The following is a 17,742-nucleotide window of genomic DNA, read 5'->3' as shown; positions in this document are numbered from 1 at the left end:
TGCTACTGCTAGTCACCTTCTGATCTAAGCACAAAGAGTTTCCATTTATTACAGCTGCAAGGAAAAAAAAAAAAAAATCACCTTAATTCTGCCAAAGACAGGCCAAAACCCTGTATTGGTAAGCGCTTTTTTCCTTTGCGAGAATTTCTATGTAGACTCTTGCACTTACTCACACTTCTGACAGACATCAAATCCAGCAAGAGGATTTTGTTCCACGCCCTCCACTCAAAGTCTTCTTGGCCAAAGGTGGTTTTGGTTGGGTTTCTTCCCCCTGCCCTGCTCCCATCCCTCTCCCTGTTCTTACGTAATAGAAGACCAAATCCCTTAATAGCACTGCATTTCAAAGATTTCTGGTACAAACACATCTCTGAAAGCTGACACAAATGCAGAGACTTGGAATAGCCTACAAGCACTGCATCCTCTTAATAGGCAAGAAGCCTACTTTCACTATTTCATAAACATAATGCTCAAACAGAGAACTACAAGGGTCTGATGAAAGGCAAAAAAAAAAAAAAACCACCAAAAAAAAAAAACAAACCCCCCAAAAAACCCCACCAACCCAAAACCCCCAAAACGTTTCTGAGCCTCAGTAGTTGGGAAAAAGACACCACAGAACTGTGTTACCATGCCACAGGGAACTCTGCTCTTCTGTTCCTTTATAAAATGTTACCACTGCAAGGCAGTTTTGCTGAAGCTCATCAGCTGCGCCCTTACCATTGCAAAGTTAAACAGATTCTCAGTAGTTGTCATAAAGAAAACAATACCTGCAAAATTGCAAGTCCTGGTCTGAAGTCTGGAAATTTCTCCTTCATCTCAATAACTTGCTGCTTTAGTCTCTCTCTCACTTGTCTGAAGAGGGGAAGGAAAAAAACCAACAAGGTAGAAGTTAACCAAGGGGCTGAATTCTCATACAGTGACAAGTCAGAAGTTGAAAAGACAGATGGGCAGACTGGCAAACACATACTTATGTCTTGAGTACACAAGTCCCAGCAATCTTCAGATAAGATTAATATCCATAAATCACTATGACACTTTGGAATTTTCATTCAATTTTTTTTTTTAAGTCCACATTGTGCTTTTTCACAGTCACGTAGGATACAACACGCACCCAAGAAAATGCCCTCAGCCCGAGTGCTTCCAAACAAGGCAAAGATTTTTCCACGGGAGCAGGTAGGAGGATGGGAGGTGGACAGAAGTGAAGCAGTGAGGAAAATCAGCTAAACCCTGGTAGACAGCTCAGGTGAACTCTTCAGCGAAGACAAGTTTAAGGATACAATTATGAAAACACAACTTTGAAATGGAAGCATAGGGGGATTCACTGATTAGTTAATTAGATCAGATGTCAACTCATATTCAGTTTACTACACAATGCTTTAGAGATAACAGGTACCCATCACTGATAAATTAGCCACAGACAGCTCAAAAGCCACTGTCACCACGCTCCCCAGCCTCACACTTCTCTCCAATTTCTCAACCACTGACTGGCCACATGTGCATGATCCTTCACCAGGAAAGGTGGTGGGGAAGAAGTCCTGGTGTCAGGCCCAATGTGCTTTTTCAAACCTGAAATTCTACCAAAAGCCTGGGTGGAGACCCAGCACCACTGCTCTGTCACCTCACCAGAGGCAGTCAGGATTCAGAGAGAAGAACTGACCATTTGTGCCTATCTCACAGGCTCACTGAGCTTTAAGGAAACTGTGGCCCATCACTGCAAACGTAGGAGATGCTCACTCAGAGGCAAAAGCCTGGTAAGCAAACCTCACAGGACACCTGAGGCTTGACAGGTCTGTCTTTCTCCACGTGATCTCCAGCACGTGTCCCAATCACTGTTCTCAAAGAGACAAGAAGGTGCTACCATCACGCTTAGCAAATCTACCCTGCTCCGAACACCCTACTGTCTAAAACACAGATGGTCTCCTTGTGCTCATCTACCCTCAAATCAGTATCACAAGGTCTGCTTCTTCCCAAGCGGAGCCAGACTTCCCAGACTGGAGGAGGTGCTGTTGGTGCCAGTTCCTTAAAAATGCAAACAGCAAGGGTACTGGGACAGCTGATTTCAGCTGGGAGGCTGCAATTCCTGCCACGTCTGGAAATTCCAGGATGACAGATAGCCAGGGAAGCCAACTCTAACCTGCAACTATGACCTCCAAATCAAAAATGCCAGAGGCAAGAAGGAAGGGAAATGGGAGCAGCACATGGCTTTGCTGCAGCCCAGGGGATGGTTGCATCTGGCCCAGCCAGAAGCAGCCCTGAAGCTGTTCTAAGTGTCATCTCAGGGGATTCACACAGCCTCCTCCTACATCCCAAATCATGCATCTCTCCTGCTGCATCCTGAATCATGCGGTCTGAGCTCCACTGCACCTGAGGAGCAGGTTCAGAGTATTTATAGGTGTTTGTGTCTGGCCAAGCTGTCCAAAGTCTCTTAACAAGCTTCAGTAAAAGAGGTTGTTTCCAATCCTACTTAAGAAATGGTAGTTCCTAGGCTTCCTTTAGCTATCACCTCTGTCAAAGACTGGACACTAAGACTGGCTGATGAGTTCAGAATGCAGTGTCATAGCAATCCTTGTCCTAGCAACTCCTGCTGAAGTTACAAAAGTTCACCTGCTGGGTGGTAAAATCACCAACTGCCTGCCTTTACACTCCAGCTGTAAACCCCTAGGGAAGGCACCAAATCTTCAGCTGCAGACACAAGAGGGCCTGAGCTCACAAGCAGCCCATAAGAACAACGCAGTGATTGCAAGGAGCATCAGAAATCCACTGTGCATGGCCTCTGAGCGAGTGCTGCAGGTCAGCTCTTTGAGGGAGCTATTCCTGAGAACAGCCTCTGGTGTTCCAGTAAGGAAGGCACAACACTGGTTTGTGGCCTGCAAACCAAAATAAGTGCAAACAAACGTGAAATGTATCATAATTTATGATGCAGTAAAGCCCTCATAAGGGACAATCAACTGGAAAGGGTCTCAGGTCTGGGTTTTAGTTTTAATCCAGTCTTCTCAGTGGAAGAAAAACAATCGCACCCAAGGGTCTAGTTTTCCTCTGTGAGGAAAGGCTGTGGTGTGCTTTCACTCCCAGCAGCCATGACTGTTCACATATTACATTGCTGTCATTTTCTGTAATTAGGCACCAGCTCACTTCCCCTTCAGCTGCAGAAGAAAGGTAACAGACAAACACACGAAGTGGTGCTGCCAGCACCGATTTGCTTTCAGAGCCTTGAATCGAGAAATTACTTGCTAGACAGCCACCTAGTGTTAAGGTGTTAAGTACCACTGCTCTCTAGTTACCACAAAAGCCACAGGTGCAAAGGCTTGAGAGAAAATGAAGAAAAAAATTCCCTGTTTTAGATCTGTAAACTTAAAAATACAAAATAATCTTTGAAGCTAGCAGCTATTTAGTGATACAGTTTGCAAAATTCTACTGTAGACTTCAGGTCTTCACAAAGATAAATTAACAACATTTGTATTAGCTGTGTGAAAACACTTTTAAGTCTTCAAATATAAATTTGCAATCGTACACGACTGCTCCTCCAAAAGCCTTCCCTCTGACGCTAAGACCCCTCCTGTGCCCACGCAGTCTTCCACAAACAAACTGACACTGCAAACAAGGGTCCAGGGTCCACACAGGTTAAGGACAGCACACGGCTCTAAGCACACAGTGCAAAAGCCAGCTCCAAAGATTAAAAAAAAAAAAACAACAAAAAAACACCCCCCCCCCCCCCAAAAAAAAAAACTGCTAGCCTTTCCTTCTCCAGACTGCAACAGTGAGCTGAATGTAAATTTGTTAAGTGAATTTCCCAGAACAGCAAAGGACAAGGGGAGGTGATTCTTCCCCTCTACTCTGCTCTCGTGAGACCCCACCTGCAGTACTGTGTCCAGCTCTGGAGCCCCCAACAGAAGAAGGACGTGGACCTGTTGGAGAGGCTCCAGAGGAGGCCACAAAGATGATCAGAGCACCTCTCCTGTGAGGACAGGCTGAGAGAGTTGGGGCTGTTCAGCCTGGAGAAGAGAAGGCTCTGGAGAGACCTTACAGAGGCCTTCCAGTGCCTAAAGGGGGCCTGCAGGAAAGATGGGGAGAAACTCTTCATCAGAGCCTGTTGTGACAGAACAAGGAGTAATGGTTTTAAACTAGAAGGTAGATTCACACTTGATAGAAGGAAAAAATAAGGCTGGTGGAACACTAGCACAGGTTGCCCAGAGAGGTGGTGGATGCCCCATCCCTGGAAACATTCAAGGCCAGGTTGGGCTGGGCTCTGAGCAACCTGCTCTGGTTGGAGATGTCCCTGCTCCTTGCAGGGGGTTTGGACTAGATGACCTTTAAAAGGTCCCTTCCAACCCTAATGATTTTATGACAAACCACACTCCTCCAGCTTTGCTGTAAATGGAGAGAGATGCACAGCTTCCATGCTAGTGCCTCCTCAGGCAGATCCCACCACTACACCTATGGGATTACATACATGCAATGGCTCGGGCAGCTGTCATGCGAGCAAACACACCACCACACTGAAGATGACCCCAGGCTGTGTTTCTGTCCCTTCACTGCGTAATAGGGCCCTGGGTCTATGTGAATACTGCCAGATGACCTGGCAAACACCTCCTTCAGAGACAATGATGCTCTAGAAGACGCCTGCCCTGAAAGAGGAGGGTTTAGCCTCATTGCCTGGATCACAGATTTCCCAAAAATTTCAGAAACATGCATCAGAACTGCTCTTGCTGCAGCCTTCCAGAAATGCCTGTATAAGGCCGAGGGTCCTACCCAGGTCCTGCACTATCTTGGTCAGGGCTGCTGTCCCTGTAGCCACCCCTCCTCAGAGCCTGCAGCACTACCACTGCACACTTTCTGTTGCCCCTATGAGAAGAAACAAAATGAAACTGAAGAAGGGGAAGCTTGCCTCTCCAAACTGCAAACCTCCATGGCACCATGTCCTAGCTAGGAGGACAACTGCTTTATCTTCAAATACTGTGAAGAGGCTGCAAGCAAGCGTGCCACAAGACATCCTACTGGCACCCCAAAGAAGAGACAGAAAGGAGTCTCTTCTGCAGGAGTCACAGGTTGGCTGTCCCAATGGAGTGGCACTGGGATGGGAACTGCCTTGGGAAAGTCTATGTGAACACTGCTGGTAGTTCAACTGATGGCTCCAGTTGAAGGCAGACATTGTTTAGAGAACAGAGCTGGAATCTGTTTACGAGTCTCTTGCCCTACCACTGCGTGATCCTGGCACACTCTCGTTAACTCACAGGGGGACTGCCTGCTTCTTTCTACCACTTCAACACTCCCACGGGTTTTAACCACTCTATTGGTTGTGTCAGCTCGAGTGCTTGTACTAGCACTGCTCAGGCCTGATAAACACATGACAATGTTTCTGCTTTTTTATAGGCTTTTTTTTTGTCATGTCCAGAACATTAGTCCAATGAGGGCCACAAAACGGCTGAGCTGAAGAAGGAATCATCTGTAGGGGACGGGATAGGCAGCATCTGAGGAACTTCTCAAATGTGGCCAGCTGCCAACAGAAAACAGAGTTTAAGTTTCACACAAAGCTGAGTCTTTAAAACTTACACAGAAGAGTTTGTCCCAAACATGAGTTACAATACCATGAACTGGCATGACCAGCTTCCCATGCTGCAACATCGACCACACCAATCAGGTCTGCATCGCAAAATGGCTATCACCTACAAAAGCCAACTACAGGTGATTTAATCTGATCTGTCTTCACAAAGAGTGGTATTTTCTTCCTTCTGCAAAAGGGACATGGCAGTCCCCTACACAGTATTTATTTCCCTTACGACTGCTCCTTTCCATGTAACCTGATGCTGATGTGCACAGATGACAGTCCTGTTGCAGACACTGTTTTCTCCTAGCTTATAACCTCTTTGGAGCAGGGTTCCATTTTTTCAATTCTGTGTCTATATAGTACCTATCACAAGGCGTTCTTGCTCATGTTTGGGGCTGCTCAGTGGCACTGAGTGGTACTGGACCACACAGTTCACTCTAAGTTAGTACGTTCGCAGTGTGGCACCCTTCAGTGTGTGCCTCAGACATTCTGGGTAGAATCAAGTAAATAAGATATCACAGATGAGGGAATTTTTTTTTCAGTTCAGACTGAACTGAAGTTTCAACAGGAACTCCAAAAAACTTCTGAGGTTCAGTATGAAAAACCTGAAGAGCTGTCTTTACTGCACTGTTACCTCTATTTACAAGCTGAGCCTGATCTTCACTATATCCAGTACTTTAATGGTACTTTAAACTGAAAGCACTACCTGGCCCATCCCTAGGGGCTCAGAGGAGTGTTAAGTCTTCCCTGTTATCACAACTCAACAGCCACTCATCCAGATCAGGAATACTGGTCCATTCCTGGTGCTATCAATCAATTCAGGCCAAGCTAGTAGTTTACAAACCTGGGCTACTCCAGACAGTAATGACTGAACACTCCGCTCACTGCGGCAGACATAAGCTGTAAAGAAGAGCCACTACAAAGTTTTGCTCTGAGTATCTATTTCAGACACAGAAACAGAGTATTTTTATTTTAAGGGAATACTAGATAAAAAAAAAAAGTTGAGAATACTGTCTTTTTATTTTCTCCAACCCTCCATATTCTGCACACTTAAAGCACTGTTTCTCTGCCTCTTATTAGTTATTTGTTTACTGTACTGTTACCCAAGAACTCATCTTCTGCAACTCATTTTGCCAATGAGGCAAACTTAACTTGCAGCAAAATCTAAGGCTGAACTACTGAACAGCTACTCAGAGAAGCAGAGGAAAGCTACTCAGAGATAACTAGCCATCAACTATAGATAACTATGCATCAACTAGATTGATGCATAACCCATCCAATATTTAGTGTCTTTCACAGACTGAGTTTGTTTCTACTGAAAGAAGCAGCCTTAGTCAGAGAAACATTAACTTAAACACCAAAATTGTACACACACAACAATGTCTGCTGCCCTGTAGGTTCTCCTTACCACGCACAACATAACCACATTTACTAGCCTCAGAAGTAACATTCAAAGGCATGGAAAATGTCTATTTTTCTTTGTACCTCTTCTGAGCTTTCTAAGACTTTCTAGGTGTGAACTAGCTTTATCTCACCAAGTTTTCCTTATTTATAGAGACAAAGAAGCTCTCTCTCTTAAAGTATCTATTATCTTTGCATATTTCACAAAAATAGGAATGCTACTATCTACCTGATTTTTTTTAAAATAACTGGTATGACTCTTAATTAGGTCTTTTTTTACCTCTCTTTGGGGAAGTGGTGCTTGGTGGTAGGAGAAGAAAGTTCACAATACTTATGAGTTTCGATTTAAAATACACCCAAGAAACTCAGAATTACTGGAACATTACTAGTAGCTGGAACACTAATTGATTGATTCACCTAACTTGTTAATATTTGACTGACTTACAAGCAAACACTTTTCTCAATTAAAGGATAAAGTAACAAAAACCACTTCCTACAACATAGTAACTGAAAAGATTTTGCAGTTGATGTAAAGTCAGAAACACTCCCTTTGTACAACAGGCAATTCAGTTGAAAATTCCTAGAAAAACCACATGCATATCACTTCTGCTGCTGCTGCCAGACTCTTTGCCTGGAGGTGAACTCTGGACAATGAGAATACTCTGAACTAGCACTTTACTAGAGGGTCTGGATGAAAGCGATAGGTATCTGCAGGGTGGATAGCCCATTTCCTCATGTCTCCTTCAAGTATTCCACTAGGAAAAAGCAGAACTACGCAAGGCCCATTCCTATGGAGCACACAATCGTTTTGCTATACTGGACATAAATAAATACAGCAGAAATAAAGGAACTGAATGAGAACAGCTGTACAGCTGCAATTATTTTTCCATTGTGTGTTGTTTTCAGGTCAAGATTTGATGCCTTTGGAAGACAGGCTTCTGCCAAACACCTCAGAGCTGTGCTGGAAACTAAGCAGTCCCTTCTCCTGTACATGCCTCTTAAAAGCTTATGCCTCTTCCCAGGTATTTGCACATCATGAAGGTCCCCATCTCTGAAAACAGCTGCTACTATAATACAGAAAACAAACAAATAAAAAGTTTCACCACTGTATCTATATATTAAAAAAATAAGTAATGCACTGACAAGAAAGCTACAAGTTTTAAGGTAAATACTCAAAATACTTCCAAAACACACTCACTGTACTCAAGCTAGCATCTTTCCAGATTTCTAGTCACTCTAAAATTGTAATAATATGTAGCTTGAAAGGACCTACTACACTTCAGGAGCACTTTGTAGGCCAGAAAAAGAAACAGGTAAATCACTAAGTACCACCGGCACCAGACACAGGCATTGCAAAGTGTGCTGGCATCAAGACTGCCAAACACATAAGGTGTAATGAAGCACACAAGACTGACAGACTGCAATACCCCAGTGGTACTGGCCCAAAATTACCGGGTTAAAAATATGCAAGCAGCCTTTCATCATGGATATTCAGATTCGAGACACATTAGGCCTACTTTTCAGAAATGCTCCACTGTCAGATGTAGAGGTGTCGTACATAGCAATACCTTAAGTCGGGTCTAACAACTTTTCTAAGATTACTTTAGACCATTTCAAATTTACACTTTCTGTCTAAACTCCCTGGTTACAGAAAGGAGGTACCCAACAAACTTACCTACCCAAACCCTGTTTGCACAGAATGTAACAGAAGTGTTACCCTTTGCTGAACACTGTTTTCCTAGGGTTAGGGAAACTCACTTAGCTTTCTCACTGGATGCGTGTGTATAGCAGCAGTAGGAAAAATAAGTGAACTAAGAGACACAATATAGGGTCACTTACACTCAGGGCTTGCCAGATAAGTAAAAGCTAAAAAGTACAAGAAAGTCTTCTCCTTTCAGGTCTCCCTTCAGGTCACAGGACACCTGTGAACATTCATCTTGACTCATCCAACACATAGATTAATTTATCTTGCTTTCAAAAGGAGTGACCAATGTCTGTACAGTATGAACACACAGACCAGACCCAAAGCACAAGTTCCCGACTCCTTCTCGCAAAGCATCCGAGCAGAACCGCTTAAATCCACAAAACCTGCAGGGCAGGCGGCCATTTCCCACTGCCGGGCGCTCAGCCCAGCACAGAGATGCCGAGGGATCACCAGCCGCTCTGCAGGGCTGGTGCTGGACCCAGCAGACGCACCGGCTGGGTTTCTGGGGGGCAAAGCAGCCGTGACAGCACTTTAGGCTCTTCTGAAGATCTTTGACACTACCTTCACTTAATAACTCCCACCGTTCAAACCTGCTTCGTCCCGGCAGAGCCAGAGCAAAGGCCACCACAGCCCCCATGCCCCCAGCCCGCCTGTCACACCGGCTTCCTTGCCCGTGGCGGCTAACCCGTGGGATAAAAACCCCCGTGGGGTAAAAACCCCCGCGGCTCGCCACAGGCTTTCCCCGCCCGAGGAAACCCCCGCCGGGCGCATGGCGGCCCCGGGGTACGTACGCAGAGACTATCTTGCCGCTGAGGATCTCGGCGGGGGCCATGGCGAGAGCGGGGAGGCAGACGGACGAAGGCGGCGGGGCTCCTGGAGCGTTTGCGGGCCAAGCCGACCACCTACGGTTGCCCTACTCCCCGACCCACGTGGTCCCAAACTTTCGGCGACCGCCGGCCCCACCACGCAAGCGCTGCCCCCGCCCCGGAGGAGGGAGGAGAGAGGAGAGGGGCACGCAGAGGCGGTAGTGCCCACCCCCTTCCCCGGTAGCGACGGAGCCGTGTCCCGTCCCGTGTCCCGCTTGCAGCCGTGATGCAGCCAGCGGCCGCCCACAGCTGAGGGGCGCGGCGAAATAGCCGCCAAAACGCCATAGAGGGCCCGCTGCCGGCCCCGGCCTTTCCTGGAGGCCTGCTCTGCGGAGAAGGGGCCTGGGCGGGCAGGGTCGGCTGCAGGCGGTGAGAGAGGAAGGCCAAAGCGTCCTCCGGAGCTGGGGGCTGAGGAGTGCGCGGCGGTGGGGCGCTGCCCCCCGGTCCGGAGGGGCTGGCAGTGCCGGTCTGCTGGTGGTGGGCTGTGCGCAGTGAATTCCCGGCAGTATCTTTAGGAAAATTGCAGATCAGCATAAAAATAATGTCTGTGTTTCCTGTCCTGGGGTAGTACTGTGGCACTCCTGAGAGGCTATGCTAAGAGTAATTCTTATTCTTCAGGATTTCAACACATTTGTCCAATATAAAGTCACCAGACTGCTGGCTAGCCAGTGTGGAAAAAGGGCAGCAAGGAAGAGGGCGGGATGGTGGCCTATAGTTCATAGGAGCTGTCAAGAGGGAGAAACAGGTTCCTAATGGTCGCTTCCAAGGGATGTATTTGCAGTAAGTAATCACGTTAGGAGTGATGAAGGTGCAGTTTCCTTTCAGGTAGCTGCTCAGATACATGCCGTCCTCCATGTATACTGTTATTTAGTAACCAAGGCCTTTCCATACTCTGCAGGCCAGTGCAGACATTTTAGGACCTTGTGGAGAGAGTCAGCTTTCAGTGGTTTTCTCATACATATGACAAATAAGTGCTTAGTGTCCAGCCAGAACTTTTTGGAAAAAAGAAAGTGCGTGTTCCAAAGATGCCATACTCCATAAAGGAATCAGTTCAGAAATGGATTTTTTGAACTATCGGATTTTGAGAAGGCAGAAGCGTAGGCCTCGCAGCTTCTGCCTAGGGCACAAAACTCTGAGGGTGGAAATATATGGGACCTTCTGTTTCAGAAGCTCAGATGACTTAGGGTTGCTTCTCTGAAGTTCTAGGAGGGCTGTATAAACCATACATAGTTCAAAACTTCTCCGAGGGTATCACTTTTCTTTGTGTTTCCTTTCATAGCTTAACAAATTATGTCTTTTCTGCTTTCTTTTCTACTCAGAGGAGAGCTTCTTACCTCGAGTGGTTAAACCACCTTAAGTTAAAATATGTTGTAATTGTAGGATTAAGGTCAGAAATTTCTCTTTGAAAGTGATTTGGAAAAGAGGGAAAACTTTGCCTTTTGGGGCTTTTATATGTTAAATTTAAAAAAAAAAAGCTAGAAAGAACTTCTTTTTCTTTTCTTTCATTATGTATTCCTTGTGTTTCCTGGAACATTCCAACAGGCAGTTGCAGTATTATACAATCAAAACTGAGATTATTCAATTAACTGAGAGAAGGGATTTTTCTAGGCTGCTTAAAATTCTGTGCCTTGTTTGTTTCTTCTGTTGCCTTTATCTGAGGCCAGAGTGAACTCTTGGGAAAAAAAAACCAAAACCAAACTGTTTTACAGAAAATACAAAAGACTGAATGCAAGCTAAGGACAGGATAAACTCTCAGAAACAGCTTTTGCAGAAAAAGATTTGACACTGAGGATGATAGTGTAAAATATCAGGCAGGAAAACAAAAAGAAGAAAGCCACCTTTGGAAATATTCAGATGACCTTGTTTGCAGAGTGAGCAGAAGAAGGTAGTGCCATCAGGAGCTGTAGATTCCTACCCAGAATTGCTAACTTGCATGATTTGTATGTGTGTGTGAGATTAATGTCACTTGCTGCTTTTCATAGTGCCCCAGCTCCTGATAAAAAAAAGATGTCTCATGATGACAGATAAAACTTTGAAAATGAATTTAACTAATTGTAGAGTAAAAAAATAGGAAAGGAAATAAAAATAATTTCAAACAACTTGTATTATTTCATTATTTTTGAGCCAGATTCTCATTTTTGGGAAGGGACAGACTCGTGAATTTTAAATGCTTATGCCAGAAATTCAGACTAGCTAACCTCCTTTTATCATAGCAGGAAGTTCTTTAGTGTTTCTAACTTGTCTCAGGTGGCAGCCAAGTACTAAAGCAGAGATTGTTACTCAGAAGTTGTGTGTCATGCCTTTATGTAAGAACATGTTATTTAACATTTATTCTTAATTGTCACGCTGAGGTTGAAATACTGGAAGTGGGGTGGGAAAGGAACAGAAAAGGGCAAAACAGACCCTTCTGCTCAGTTCCTATCAGCCCCGAAATACAGTAAAAAAGTTAAAAGCTTTTATTCACATATAGGAAATCTCAGAGAAACACAGTAGCAAAGGAGACAGACATTGTGAAAATGTTTACAAAGTTGACAGCAATGATCAATGTTTTATGCTTTTGGTACAATTCTTTTGACCATATTAATGCAAAAGAATGAGAGAAAAACTAATGCCATAATCGACAGCTTTGAGCATAATCTGTTTTGTACCAAAGCAGACTTTTTTGTAATGGCTGTTAGGATGAAGAAGGATAAAACCAGTTACTCCAGGACAGGCTGAAGCCTCAGAGTGAGAGATGCCTCTCTGCTCTGTGTGTTGCCCCAGAACAGTTCTGCCTCACTCACCTCCTTGCATCCCTGGGTTTGACTTGGCAGTTCCCACAGTTTGATTGTTTACCTTTGCATCCACCCCCTCTTACCCAACATGTCAAAAGTCATGGAGCTTGCTCTTTAAAAAAAAGCCATGAAGGCTGCAAAATGCGTGCCAGAAAGACTTCCAGTGTTACTGATGAGCTAACAGCTATGCCTCTGATGGCACAGGGCCCCAGAAGCTGACCACAAATCAGCAAAACTAAGAAAGAATGTGAGGCTTTGCTTCATCCATTAAGTGGGACAGTTAGGACATTGTTATCAGTAAAGGAGGAGGAACAGAAAACTTAGATTATCTTCATAAAACTTGGTCAGAAAGGAGATTTTGAGAAAGCCTGTTTGTAGGAGCACACCAGAAAAACAGTATTAGACTTTGATTCTTCAAACACTTATGGGGAACCTTTCCTGCTTAGAGATGACCCACTGAACAAAGCAGGATTCCGTTAAATGAATGACCTTACTCTAGAATGTACCTTATCTGCTATGATGGAGAACACAACTTCGTAATGGGGTAACCATGACATATTTAAATACAGGCTATTGATCAACTCTGCCTTTGATCAGTAGATGACTGAACTTTGATGTAAGGTTTGAGACTGACCTGAATGTACATGCTTTGAAATAGCCCTTATAAGCTAAGATGTGTTAATGTAATACTAGGTAGCATGAGCTAACATTTCTTCCATCATAAAATGTTATCCTGAGTGTAGTTATCCTCTTATCTGTTTAGATGACTCATGTGCCGCATCCATTTTAAACACATCATGGAAATAAGTTGGTGATGCAGCCATCTGTTGGACAGTCACTGCAAAAATATCTGCCCTGAGTTAAGATGGTATTTGCTCTCTGGCTGTCTTCTCAGGGTTCCTGGTCCAGTCCCTGAACTAGCAGAACAGGGACTTGGAGTGCATCTTGCCCACTTCAGTGCAAAGGCAGACAGATTAATCAAATCAATTGCATGAGCAGTTTTTAGCTACAATGACCTGATTTTCTGTAAAGCAAGTGAAAGGTACTTTCATCGTAGATTTTTCTGGCAGGGTTATATTCAAGCTGGTTATATTCAACAGAACGGCAGTAACAAAGAAGTCTCTGATGTGCTTTTCTGACCCCTGTCTCAAGCTTGCCATTCACTTGCCTACCACACAGCAGTTTTGTATTGACTGTGGTCTATCTGTTGCTCTAAGGACAGCAACAACCAGGTTGGACTATCTCAGGACTTCCACTTGTGATACAGATTTGTACATACTTGTGTACATTTTCCATTGGCTCATTTTCTTGTTGCTCTTTTAGCTGACTTCCTTTAGAAACGTCATCTTGCCTTCACACAGAAATCTTCCAACAATTCTCATTGACCTCTTAGTGATCCCGCAGAAGAAATATGTCTCGTTAACAGTTTGAAGAATTTTGTGTCAAGCTCGATTCCACTGAGAACAGTGCCAGAGTGCTTGATAAATATGGGACCTAGGTTGTCGTGACTCTTTGATGTTATGAGATAATTCAGGACAAAGAAAGCATTTTCTGAGTAGTCCTCTCTATCACATAATTACCATTCCTGATACCTCTACAGCATGTTGTGGCACTCCCTGCAATAAACAACAGCCTAATTCACTATCCCAGCCTGCTTGTGAATGATGTATTACCACATTTTCCAGAGAGAAAGAAGGATGAATTGATTGCCTAAAGCAAAATATAGAGACAAGCAATGGAGCTATGATTAGCTAGCTTTTCATTTCCATCTTCTCCTAATTCTCTTTGGCTAATAATTTTTAGTTAATGGCCTGTGACTACATAAGACTTCCCCCCTTTTTCCAGGTGCTAAATTTCACTAGAAGACTACAAAAAATAGATTTCCAATGTTTTTTATAGAAATACTTATACCAATTTCAGCTTTCTAACTGTGTAGGGAGTTGCACTGACACAGGCAGAGGTAGGCAGGGAGAAAGGTGAGTTTCAGGGCTGCAGGAAGGAGGATGTCTGGAAGACAATCTTTCCATTGCAGTTTAATCCAGACAGCCTCTCAGATAGTTCTTCCAGAAGAAGAGTTTCAGCTTCTTGTGAGTACAGCCTGAAAAGAGTTAAAAAGTGGTGACACACAGACTATTAAAGTATCTCATTCTTTTTCACTCTGAACAGTATGAACATAAGTGAGCTCATTTATATATGTGCCTATTTACATGTGCAAATATTTCCCAATTTATGCCTTGTATTGCAAACCTTTGTATCCCAAGTTTGTTAGCTTCTAGTCAGAGTGATCACATTTCTGCCCTTTCCTTTTGCCTGCTGTTTAAAACAAGAACTGCTCCATTTATAAATGAGGCAGAGCCTGGTGGAGGCACCAGATTCAGAGACACATGGCTAATGTTTGCCCTGAAGCTGTGGAGTGTGTCCATTCTTGCATGCTCAGCTGCATCAGAGAAGAAAAGCACTAAATTAACCTCGCAAGTCTGCAGAGCTCTAGCGTCTGTCCTGCACGTCTCTGGGAGAAGGATTTCTCAAAAGCACAGCTTTCCGATTCATAAACCAGCTTGAGATCTGATTAGAAAGTCTATGCCATGAAATGGTCCATCCTTTGCTGCTATCTCTGAGAGCTTTAAATAATCTCACAGGGCCTGTATCAGCTGTAGCTGGCAAAAAGCACATTAAGGGCCCTTCTGGTCCCCTCCAGCCATCGTTTTGAAGCTAAGCATTTTGCCGTCTCTAGACTGTGCACCCTGGTGCAGTTGCTTTGCTTGCAACTACTGCGCAAGCCGTAGTTTTGCTCTGGAGCCTCACTGCTTTGCAGAGCAAACCATGATGAGCCTGTGCTTAGAAGCTGGGCATAGGGAAGAGTTGGTGATTGATGCTTGCCCAGGCGACAGGAAGATTCAGAGCCTGTAGACTTGGTGTAGAATAGGAATATGGTGAGGTCAGTAGAGGAAGTCTGCTTGGTCTGTGAGTCCTCTTTATGGCCTAGAAAACTGGAGAATAAAATGAATGATCCTTCGAAGAGGAGCTGTGCTGAGCTGTGATGTTATTCATGTCTCTTGTGCCCCTGTAGCAGTGTAGGACCAGCAGGAAGATTCAGAAGGAGACCGAGTCCCCATACTAGTCATAGAGGATCAGCAGAGAAAAACTTGTAGCAATGAGACAAACAAAAGATTTGGCCCTAAGGCCATTCCTGCAGTATAATATTGACCCTAGCATAAGCATTGACCCTGTGGACCTATGTGGTGAGATGTCAGTGTAGGGACAAGATAAGCAGTATGGTCTGAGCTGCGGCCACGGGAACACATTTGGAGCCTGAGTCTTCCTTCCCTTCACCTTTGAGGATTCAGTAGCATTCCTGGAGCTTTGTGAAATGATCTGATGAATGGGGCAAAGAATTTTTCCCCTTTGTGGACAGCTTTTTATTCCCAGTCCCTCTTACTTTGTATCATTTTTACAAGTTACAGGATGATGGAGATTTTGTGTTACAGGCAGCCCACATGGCTTTCAGAGGAATTCTGAAAAGCTGCTTTCCTGGCTGTCCTAGAATCTGAAGAGGGGAGCCTTGACATTTGAAGAAGGAACATTTTCACAGGACTACCGGGCAATTTGGATTTTCTTTAAAGAAGTCTGATTCTGAGACAGAATGGCGTCCTTCACTCAGGAAGGTCCCCTTCACTCAGCGCAGCAAGCGTAAGTGCTCATGACAGAGAAGCGTTACAGCTTCATATGAAGGGTGATTTCTAAAGCCTGAAGAGTTATCTTAAATTGTATTCACTGATTGGGAAATAGAGTGACACACAGGCAAATGCATAAGCAAATTTCTTTTTCAAGGAGAGGAGTGTAACAGTTCTGTAGCATTTATATTGATCAGTATTCTACTGTTTCCACCTATTCCAGAGAGAAGAGAGGTTCAGATATCACCAGCTAACATACAGGCAGAGAGGAGGAACAATGGCTTGCCTGGGTTCACCACCTCACTTTCTGCTTTCAATCTGGGGTGCAGGTTGCAGCTGTTACCTGGTGTTGGTGATGAAAAGGCCTGGACTTCTTGTACCACACGTATATGTATCAGTGACACTATGTATACATAGAATCATGAAATCATAGAATAGTTTGGGTTGGAAGGGACCTTTAAAGGTCCAACCCCCCTGCAGTGAGCAGGGACATCTCCAACCAGAGCAGGTTGCTCAGAGCCCTGTCCAAACAGGCCTTGAATATTTCCAGGGATGGGGCATCCACCAGCTCTCTGGGCAACCTGTGCCAGTGTTCTACCACTGTCATTGTAAACAATTTCTTCCTTATGTCCAGTCTAAATCTACCTTCTTCTATTTTAAAACCATTACCCCTCCTCCTATCACAACAGGCCCTGCTAAAAAATTGCTCCTGGAACTTGGAGAACCCTGAGTGTGAAGGAAATAGTCTATGGAAAATCAGTAAGTGGTAATTCTTGGTGTGCTTTCAGGTGACACCGTACCTTTCAAAGAAGATGTAAAAAGAAGCACTTGATGACATATAAAAATGAACCTGTTCCCAAATTTACTTATTAACACTTTTTCATGGGAGGACATTTCCTAGTTGAAACATTCAGATTAATGGCATGCTTACAGTAGTTTAATTTGAAATGTGCTTTCCAGGTAGTGTTTCTGTACAGCAGGAATACACAAAGCATTCTGAGACTTAGGACTCTGAAGAAAATTTCTTTTTCTTTAGCTCAGCCTTGTGAAAAGTTAACATACCAGAGACCTGCATACAGCCTCCATCCACAGTGATGCCGAGTGCCCACAACTGGCTTTGAATTCAAAGGGTCAGGCCTGGAGGATGGAGAGAAAGAAAGAAGCCTTTGCTAGTCCACCTATCTGTTGCCTGTGGCCCTGCCGTGGGGTGGTTTGTGCCCCCATTTCACCTTCCCAGGTGTGGCTGCAGTGCTGTCCCATCTCCTGCTTTCCCTGGAGGTACACAGCTCTGCAGGAAGGAGTATCCCAGAATGTGTCGGATGGGGCAGGGGTGGTTGTGTTTTTGTTGTTCGTGTAAGAATACTTTGCAGCTTTGTCAAAGTGCTTTTTAATATGTTTTTGGCCCAGATTCCTTTCAGCAATTCTTACTTTGCTGGATCCAAGTGCTGTTGAAATCAGTGAGATTTTTTTCTGTGTGTCTTGGTTCAGAAACGTTTGTGTATCAGGCATGTCTACATACCTTTGCCAGTGGATTTCTCTCCAGGTCTGACGTTGTTCATCATCACTGACATTAGCAACATTAATGGCATTTTTAAGAGTGAAAATGTAAAAATTTGTTGTCCTATAAAGAGAAACCACCATCCTCATCTAGAGCAAGACTTTAGATTTTGTAAAAAATGATGCTGTCAATGACCTTAATAACAGAAATATTGCAATTGATTTTGTGTAGAGCACTTTTTATTTGCAAGAATAACAATGTTAAACCTTTTAAACTCAGGAT

At 44.2% G+C, this 17,742-nt stretch overlaps 1 protein-coding gene across 3 annotated transcripts in view; it reads right to left on the bottom strand.

The window, feature by feature from the left end:
- The window catches only part of MTHFD1 (methylenetetrahydrofolate dehydrogenase, cyclohydrolase and formyltetrahydrofolate synthetase 1), a 47,866-nt gene extending 38,275 nt beyond the window's left edge, over positions 1 to 9,591 (bottom strand). For 2 of the 3 annotated variants that reach the window (XM_086748467.1, XM_086748466.1), the window contains exons 1-2: positions 9,440 to 9,591; positions 765 to 849 (exon numbers count right to left, since the gene is read on the bottom strand). In XM_086748467.1, the coding sequence (XP_086604593.1) occupies positions 765 to 849; positions 9,440 to 9,480 (126 nt within the window). In that variant the 5' untranslated portion in view covers positions 9,481 to 9,591. The remainder of the gene's footprint in view (positions 1 to 764; positions 850 to 9,439) is intronic. The other variant, XM_086748465.1, reaches the window with a different exon arrangement.
- Between the last annotated feature and the right edge of the window lie 8,151 nt (positions 9,592 to 17,742).

Source organism: Chlamydotis macqueenii, chromosome 5 (genome assembly GCF_036417535.1).
Source record: "Chlamydotis macqueenii isolate bChlMac1 chromosome 5, bChlMac1.mat, whole genome shotgun sequence".
Classification (NCBI taxonomy): Eukaryota; Metazoa; Chordata; class Aves; order Otidiformes; family Otididae; genus Chlamydotis; species Chlamydotis macqueenii.
The sequence above is the reverse complement of the archived record's forward strand: the minus strand, read 5'-3'. Positions and strand labels throughout refer to the sequence as shown.